Source organism: Cebus imitator, unplaced genomic scaffold (genome assembly GCF_001604975.1).
Source record: "Cebus imitator isolate Cc_AM_T3 unplaced genomic scaffold, Cebus_imitator-1.0 Scaffold160, whole genome shotgun sequence".
NCBI lineage: Eukaryota > Metazoa > Chordata > Mammalia > Primates > Cebidae > Cebus > Cebus imitator.
In genome coordinates this window covers 821,345-830,874 of record NW_016107475.1, presented here as the reverse complement: position 1 = coordinate 830,874, position 9,530 = coordinate 821,345, and the positions used below count along the sequence as shown (strand labels likewise).

General features: G+C 37.5%; 1 protein-coding gene across 1 annotated transcript in view; it reads right to left on the bottom strand.

Annotated features, from left to right (window-relative positions):
• The window catches only part of SEC63 (SEC63 homolog, protein translocation regulator), an 81,373-nt gene that overhangs the window by 19,430 nt on the left and 52,413 nt on the right, over positions 1 to 9,530 (bottom strand). The window contains exons 13-15 of the mRNA XM_037743943.1: positions 7,583 to 7,795; positions 3,177 to 3,236; positions 2,853 to 3,026 (exon numbers count right to left, since the gene is read on the bottom strand). Of these exons, the coding sequence (XP_037599871.1) occupies positions 2,853 to 3,026; positions 3,177 to 3,236; positions 7,583 to 7,795 (447 nt within the window). The remainder of the gene's footprint in view (positions 1 to 2,852; positions 3,027 to 3,176; positions 3,237 to 7,582; positions 7,796 to 9,530) is intronic.

The following is a 9,530-nucleotide window of genomic DNA, read 5'->3' as shown; positions in this document are numbered from 1 at the left end:
AGAGGAAAGAAAGAAAAAAAGAAAGAAAGAAAAGAAAGAGAAAGATAGAAAGAGAAAGCAAGCAAGCAGTAAGAGATACAGAAAAAAGAAACTTAAAACCAAAAGTTGGTTCTTTGAAAAGGTTAATAAAATTGATTAAACCCCTAGGCAAGAATGATCAAGAACAATAAAAATTACCAATATTAGGAAGAAAAGAGGTGTAACTATATCCAACAGACATTAAAATTATGAATAATTTTACGCCAACAAATTTAATAATTAAGAGGATACAGACAAATTTCTTGCAAAAAATACAATTTGCTAAAATCAATAAGAAAAATGCAGAATATATGTTAAAGAAATAAACTCCACAAATAAGCTCCCTTAAAAAACTCCATTCCCTAGAGAATTATTCCACAGACTAAAGAAACAAACCCAAGCCTATACAAACTCTTCTGAGAAAAAAAGGAAATACTTCCTAGCTTGATTAACAATACCAGCATAAATCTGACACAAAACCTGACAAAGATATTACAAAAAAGACAAACCAATACTTGCTCTTCAAAATAGATGTAAGAATCCGAAGAAACTATTATCAAATCCAGATAAATATAAAAAAGGATACTAAGATATGACCAAATGATATTTGTTCCAGGAATGCAAGGATGGTTCCAAATTTTTTAAATCCATCAATCTAATTCAACAGAAAAGAAAAAAGTAAAAGAAAAAAACAAAAAAAAAACCCTTTAATAAAATTCACTATCTGCTCGTGATGAAAATTCTCAGCAAACTGGAAATACAAGGACAACAGTTCCTTAACCTGACAAAGAATAGTTACAAAACGCTTACACCTAACATCACATTTAGTAGTAAAATAATATATGCTTCTTCCTAAGACCAAAAAGAAGAGAAGGTTTCTACCGTCATCACTCTGAATCAACATTACACTGAAAGTTCTAGCCAGCACAGTGAGACAGAAGGAAGAAAGAAAGGGCATAAAGATTAAATAAGAAAAAAGTAAAACTGTCTTTATTCACAGATGGCAATATTGTATATGCAGAAAATCTTTATTAAAATATCTACAAATGGTTAGAATCATTGGCAATTCATTAAGACTCCTTGATATAAGGTCATATTTAGAAACAACTAGTTCTATACACCACCAACAAACACTGAATAATAAAAATTTTAATGTCATTTACAGTAATAACAGAAAGCATCAAATACACAGGAGTAAATCTAACAAAAGATGTGCCATACCTCTGTCACTGGAAATTACAAAACACTGCTGAGAAAAATTAGGGAAGATCCAAATTAATTAAGATAAACCACAATCATGAATAACAAGACTCAGTAATGTTAACATGTCAATTCTCCCCAGATTGAACCATGGAGTCAATGGAATACCAATGTGAATTTCAGCAGCTTTTGGTTTTTTTTGGGGGGGGAGGGGTGGGAATCATTAAGTTTATTCCAAAAATTGGCAGGAAACGTAAAGGAATTAAAGTAGTTAAGAAAATTTTAATCAGTAAAATAAAGAGTTGGAGTACTTACATTACCGTATTTTAAGACTTAACATAAAGCTACAATAATTAAAACTGTATGGCACTGGCATAAGAATAGGCAAATATCAATAGAATGAACTAGAGAGTCCATAAACAGACCTACACATCATATAGAGTATCTTCTGTTTTACAACTAAGTGCCATTACAATTAACTGAGGAAAGAGTGACCTTTTCAATGAACGGTGCTGGAGTAAGTGGTTCATATCCCCTACCTTGTTCCATTCATGAAAAGTTAATTCAAGATAGGTTTATCAAATAACATAATAATGTTTTCAGAAGAAAAGAGAAAAATACCACCATGATCTTGGAGCAGGCAGGATGTCTTAGTTTTTAAGACATAGAATCATTAGCCATTGATGAAAGATGACCTCACTGATGAAGAGACTAATGAAATTGACCTCAATAAGAACCACTAAAATCTACCATTATGAGAGTAAAAACATAAGGACTCCTATCTAGAATATATACAGAATTCCTACAAATTTAGTAGAAGACAAACAACCCAGTAGAAAAAGAAGTTATCCAAATGCCCAGCAGGCACATGAAAAGGTGTTCAACATCATTAGCCATCAGGTAAATACAAATAAAAATGATACAAAGAGTTATCATTACAGATCTACCAAATGGTTAAAAGAAAAGACTGGTAAAACCAAGTATTGGTGAGTATGTAGAACAAAAGACTCTCAGACATTGTAGGTAGGAGCACAAAATGGTGTAACTTTGGAAAACACGCTCTTTTAATGAGTTAAGCATGCACCTATTTTATAACCCAGCAATTCCACTGCTAGGTGGAGAATGACTATCCACAAAAATGCCATACATAAGAATAAGCATAGCATCCTTTATTCATATTAGGTAGGAACTACAAACAACCCAAATGTCCAACAACCACAGAACAGATAAATGTGGTATATTCAAATAATGAAATACTACACACACACACACACACACACACACACACACAGAAAGAGAGAGAGAGAAAGAGAATGAACTACTGCTACAAACAATACAGAGGGATTACCATGGAAATAATGCTGAATGAAAGCAGCCATACATAAAATATTACACTTATATAACCTTTAAGAAGAGGCAAAGCTAATCTATGGTGATTACAGACAGAAATGTGGGAGGTGGAGGGATGGGAAGATGGGTGGAGGGCTCATTTACTGAGAGGGGCACAAGGGAGCTTTCTAGGGTATTATAGGTGTATAACTATGTAAAACTTTTGAAGCTGTACACATAAGACTTGAATATTTTAGTGTATGCATATTTTAGGTCAATAATGATAACAATAATAATAAACTTACATTCCCGACAACCCCATTTGCCTGCTTTTGTTTCTGTTGCTTTGACTGTGGTAATGGCACAGGTGTAGGTTTTTTTTTTAAAGGTTTCTTTTTTTTTGATTTAGTAGTTTTCTTGGGTCCTTTACTCTTCTGTTGCCATCCTCCTTTTGTCCTGTTCTTGTTAGCTTCAGTCTGCTGTGAATCATAACACGTCATACTCATAAGTTATAGCAATAGATTCAATTGAAGGTCAAATAGCTAAACTGAATTACTCTTCCAATTGGAGAAGTAAATAAAATATTTCTCTCATTAGGAAAGGTAGGTTCAGAAAACCCAAGTTTTTACCCCATCTTCTGCTGGCTGTTCCTCTGCAGCACAGATGGACTGCTCCTTTTCAAATACTTCCTGGGGGTAGCAAGAAGAGAAATACAACATCTGTCAACCTATACTTATCATTCAGACAAACAAAGCAATCTTTCGAAATGTACTTTAGTAAGTATTTTTAACTGGCTACAATTGAGGAAGGATGAGGAGACATTTAGTAATTGCTAGCTTATGAATGTGTGCATATGCAGGCAGATACCTTCTAAAGTATCTCACATCTGTCTTAAACATGTTTTGAAAAGTACGGTCTACTCTAATTTACAAATGCAATAAGGATACATACAGTAAAAGTATTTGTTTAAAGTTTCACTTTTATTCTAATAGCAAGTAAACATGAATATTTTAATGTTATGAGTACATTACATTATTTTCTGCATTAAAACCTTGACAATATGTCAGTGTGATATGCGAAATAACAACAACAACAAAACACTGAGACTTGTATTAGTTTATTCACTATTGTCAGTGATACTGTTCATTGGACCTGCGACTAAGAACTGAATCCTCACAGGTGGGGCACAGTGGCTCATGCCTATGATCTCAGCACTTTGGGAGGCCAAAGCAGGAGGATCACTTGAGCCCAGGAGTTTGAGACTAACATGGGCAACATAGCGACACCCCACATCTATTAAAAAAAAAAAAAAAAAAAATCACCAAGAAAATCTACATATCCTAAAGCTATATCCACCACCAACTGTTTAATTCATTTAGAATCAGTACAGAATCTATAAATTTAGGATTTAAATCCCAGTAAGCATCTATATTAAAAGATGACATATAGGCTATGTTTAATAAACTCCCTAGGATTATTAAAGCTAACAAGTAAAAACAGTTATAATTGTTAGGCTCTATACAATAAAGAGAGCCTAATTCAGGAGTCAACTCTGAATGGTCCATACCACTTGCCTTTTTTTTTTTTTTTTTTTTAAGACAGCGGGCTCATTATCCTAGCCAGGTTGGTCTTGAACTCCTCAGCTCAAAGGATCCTCCCACCTCAGCTTCCCAAGTAGCTGTGCCACTACCTGCCCTGCCACCTACTTTCAAAATCAAAGCTTTTCTGCAACATGACCACACCCATTTGTAAGTTCAGTAGTTGCTACAAACATTGTATGATTTATAAAACCTAAAATATTTACTATCTGGACCTTTAAAGAAAAAGGTTCCTAATCCCTAGTCTAATTCTATAATTTCCTCCTTTCACTTATTAGCTGGGTTCTGATTCTCGATTACTCCAATGTACAGTCCATGCAAGAATGGGAAGATTAAAAACGATTCTTTTCTTTTTTTTTTTTTTTTTGAGACGGAGTTTCACTCTTGTTGCCCAGGCTGGAATGCAATGGCGTGATCTCGTCTCACCGCAACCTCCGCCTCCTGGGTTCAGGCAATTCTCCTGCCTCAGCCTCCTCAGTAGCTGGGATTACAGGCACGCGCCACCATGCCCAGCTAATTTTTTGTATTTTTAGTAGAGACGGGGTTTCACCATGTTGACCAGGATGGTCTCGATCTCTTGACCTCGTGATCCACCCATCTCGGCCTCCCAAAGTGCTGGGATTACAGGCTTGAGCCACCGCACCCGGCCTGATTCTTTTCTTTATTCCAGAGCAGTTCCATTCTTTTTTCTACCAATCACTCCAGAAATGTCAATAGCTCAAGATCAAATTTTTGCTCATTTTCCAGTCTGGGAAGTCCAAAGGATACGGGTAGTCTAGATTTGGATTCTAAACCCAATTCTAGCATTGGTTTCAGTTCATATTCTCCCAGAAGGTACCTCTCTCACTCACAGTCCACAACAAATGCTTCCTTATCACTTGCTATAATAAAACCAACATCTTTGATTCAATATATCCTACTACAAAATAAGATTTTCAGGTCATGCTTGGTAGTTCACATCTGTAATCCCAACAGATGAGATGAGGGGGGTGGGCTGAGATGGGAGGATCACTTGAGGTCAGAAGTTCCAGACCAACCTGGCCAACACAGTGAGACCCCCATCTCTACAAGAAAAAAATACATATGACTTTCCTACCAGTAGTTTTAGGCACGGGATATAAATGTAGCATATATTTCTGGCAGATGCTTGAAGACCTCAGAGCAAGAGGCTGAAATCTACCACTAGTTGAATAAATTGCATCAAAATACTACAGTCTCTACCAGCTGACTCAGGAGAAAATGTAATAGAAACAGAGCCAGGCATGGTGGCTCACACCTATAATTCCAGCAGTTTGAGAGGCCAAGGCAGGAGGATCCCTTGAGCCTAGAAGTTCAAGACCAGCTGGGCAACCTACAGAGACCCCCATCTCTATTAAATAATTACAGTAATTAGGCCAGGTACAGTGGCTCATTCCTGTAATCTCAGCACTTTGGGAGGCTGAGGCGGGCGTATCACTTAAGGCCAGGAGTTCAAGATAAGCGTGGACAACATGGCAAAACCCATCTCTACTAAAAATACAAAAAATTAGCTGGATGTGGTGGTGCACACCTGTGGTCCCAGCTACTCAGGAGGCTGAGGTGAGAGAATGGTTTGAGCCTAGGAGGCAGATGCTGCAGTGAGCCGAGACGTCACTGCACTCAAGCCTGGGTGGCACAGTGAGACCGTGTTTCAACAAAAAAAATTAAACAAGCCAGGCTCAGTGGCTCATGCCTGTAACCCCAGCACTTTGGGAGACCGAGGTGGATGGATCACCTGAGGTCACGAGTTCAGGCCAGCCTGGCCAAATTTTGAAACCCCATCTCTATTAAAAATACAAAAATTAGCTGGGCATGGTAGTGTGTGCCTATAATCCCAGCGACTTGGGAGGCTGAGGCAGGAGAATTCCTCGAACCTGGGAGGCAGAGATTGCAGTGAGCCAAGATTGAGCCACTGCACTCCAGCCTGGGCAACAGAGCTAGACTCCATCTCAGAAAAGAAAAGAAGAAAAGAAAGAAAAAAGAAAAGAAAAGAAAAAGGAAATATAGGCAAAATGATTGTACTGGATTAAACACAAAAGCATGAGACAAGTACCAACCTACATTTAAGTGCATATATGCACATATGCACTGTAAAGATCCAGATGGTAAATATGAGCATGAAGAAAGACAGGAGAAGATACACAACAAGATCACGCATTCTGTTCACCTGAGGCTGAGAAGGGGTTTTCTTAAAGAAAATGAAACAGAGGGGCAGGGCACAGTAGCTCACACCTGTAATCCCAGGTGTTTCGAGGCTGAGGCAGGTGGATCACCCAAGGTCAGGGGTTCGAAACCAGCCTGGTCAACATGGTGAAACCCTGTGTCTACTAAAAACACAAAAATTAGTCAGGCATGGTGTCACATGCCTGTCATCCCAGCTACTCGGGAGGCTGAGGCAGGAAAATTGCTTGAACCCAGGAGGTGGAGGCTGCAGTGAGCCAAGATCATGCCATTGCACTCCAGCCTGGGAAACAAGAATTAAACTCTGTCTCCAAAACAAACAAACAAAAAGAAACGAATATGAGGGAGAGAAGGGATCCATGACAACAACATCATTTAGTTCTACAGGTATACATGCTATTAGGCTACATACAGAATAAGCCTCAAAAGGAATCATCTCAAAATCGTGGGATTTTAGGTAATTTTAATTTCTTCCTATACTTTTGTGCATTGCTTAAATTTTTTCCAGACATCATAAATTTTTCACATTATCAGGAAAAAGAAAGTTATTTTGTTTGTAATTCTTAAATTTTGAAATAAAAAATAAAAGTCAATTATCTATAGAACTGACTAAAAAGGAATAGGTGATAAAATTCTCATCAGTAACAACTTCTGTATAGCACCTCATAGCTTAAGAACTATAACAATGACCAGGCACGGTGGCTCACCATTGTAATCCCAGAACTTTGGGAGGCCAAAGTGGGCGGATCACAAGGTCAGGAGTTCAAGACTAGCCTGGCCAACACAGTGAAACCCGTCTCTACTAAAAATACAAAAATTATCTAGGCATAGTGGCGGGTGCCTGTAATCCCAGCTACTCAGGAGGCTGAGGCAGGAGAATCGCTTAAACTTGGGAGGTGGAAGTTGCAGGGAGCCAAGATCATGCCACTGCACTCTAGCCTGGGCAACGGGGCTAGACTCCATCTCAAAAAAAAAAAAAAAAAAGCTATATCCACATTACTTTGTTGTGGTTACATTTTACAGAGAATTGAACTATCACACAAAGGATTATTTTTCCAGGTTTTTTTAGTGTATGTGAAAACTGTTTCATAAAAATTAATTTAAAATTTTAAAAGAGTTAACAGAAACTGCAAAATTCTTGGTATTACAACAGTTTTGACTTTGAGAATGAGAGAAATAAAATATAAAAGCTTTGATACAGAACTCTTGAAGCATAAAAATACAGATAGACTACTTACAGCCATTGTTTGCCTTGTCAACTTAACCAACACTGTAACTAAGGATCCTACTGTGATATTGTTGCTATCTTCATCATCCAACACTGTTAAAATCAAAGAAAAAAAAAAAAGCAAAAAATAACAACCAAGTTCTATGTCAATGCAAATAGCAAAACTTAGCTTACCCAAATTATTCTGGTACTTCAGTATTTCAAGCATATTATATTTTAAATTTGTTTAAGAAATAACTGACTGACTACTCTGTATAAGGCTCTCCAGTAGATACTTTTAACAACTGATTCATTTAATCCTTCAAATAGCTCTACAAAGTAGTATTTCCACTTTTAGAAACTAAGGTTTAGCCAGGAGTGGTGGCTCATGCCTGTAATCCCATCACTCTGGGGGGCCAAGGCAGGTGGATCACATGAGCTCAGGAATTCGAGACCAGCCTGGACAACATGGCAAAACCCTGTCTCTACAAAAAATACAAAAATTAGCCAGGTGTGATGGCTCATGCCTGTAGTCTCAGCTACTCAGGAGACTGAGGTGGAAGGACAGCTTGAGCCTGGGAAGTGGTGGTTGCAGTGAGCCAAGATCACACCACTGCACTTTAGGGCAACAGTGATATCCCGTCTCAAAAACAAAATAAAACAAACAAAAAAAACTGAGGTCCACAAGTAAAATATAAAAATAGGGTTCTGTCACCCTATTAAACTCTACAAAGCTTACATTCACAAGATTTTACCTGTATGATCAACATCTGTCTGAATAAAATAAGGAAAACTAGTATTCCTAACCACACTAAAGAGACTTATTTTTTCAAAGGCAAGAACATCAATATAATCTCTTTACACTAAAAAGCACTTTTAAAAGTATTTTTTCAATAAATGGTACCAAATACAATAAATGTTTTTGCAATTATTTAATTTTTAAAACCACATTTCCCACACATATCCCCAAAAACTCTACTATAGTTAATGAAACAAAACAAATAAAAATAACTCAACTATACCTTTCATTCAAATATGGGCATTAATATTCATTTTTTCTACAGATTGTATCTGTAACATAGTTCTTCTAATATATTTTTACATACAGTTTTAAGTTTGTTATGTTTACTTTTCATAGTGGTCCAGCATTTACTAACATACCCACCAGTTGAAGAAAATGGCCTCCAATAATCTACAACTGCTATCTCCATTACTGGCTATAACGTGCAGCAGCTGGGTATCAACAAAGGGTATAATATCCCTTCTTCATTATGGAAGTCTCCATTATCAAAAATCAAACCTTGGCCACATATTCATCTACATTTTTCATTTTGCACGGCTGTATGTGCACAAGTACATCAGGTGAAATAACCACTGTATGAATGCTGACCTGCTGTTTGGGGCTTTAAAGTGAAGAAAGGCCTACAGGAGATTCTATTGCAGATTCTAGCAATGTGGGGAAGGAGATCCACCATCTCCAGCATTATTATCATGCAGATGCTTCTTTCCTGCTTCTACACTTCTTCTACTCCTCCTTCATCAACTATAGCACTATTACATAATTACGCAGCACTGCAAAAATATAAATAAATTGTCTATACAAGATGCTATGCAGTAGAACACATGGTAATACTTGTCAGTGAGACTGAACACTCTTAATTTCTACTTCCTATAAGAAAATCTCTTCTAATATTCATTTTTCTAAGAAGTATGTACTTGTGGCTGGCCACGGTGGCTCACACCTATAATCTCAGCACTCTGGAAGGCTAAGGTGGGTGGATCACCTGAGGTTGGGAGTTTGAGATCAGCCTGGCCAACTCCGTCTCTACTAAAAATACAAAAATTATTAGCTGGGCATGGTGGTACACGCCTGTAATCCCAGCTACTTGGGAGGCTGAGGCAGGAGAATCGCTTGAACCTAGAGGTGGAGGCTGCAGTGAGCCAAGATAGCACCACTGCACTGCAGCCTAGGCAATAGA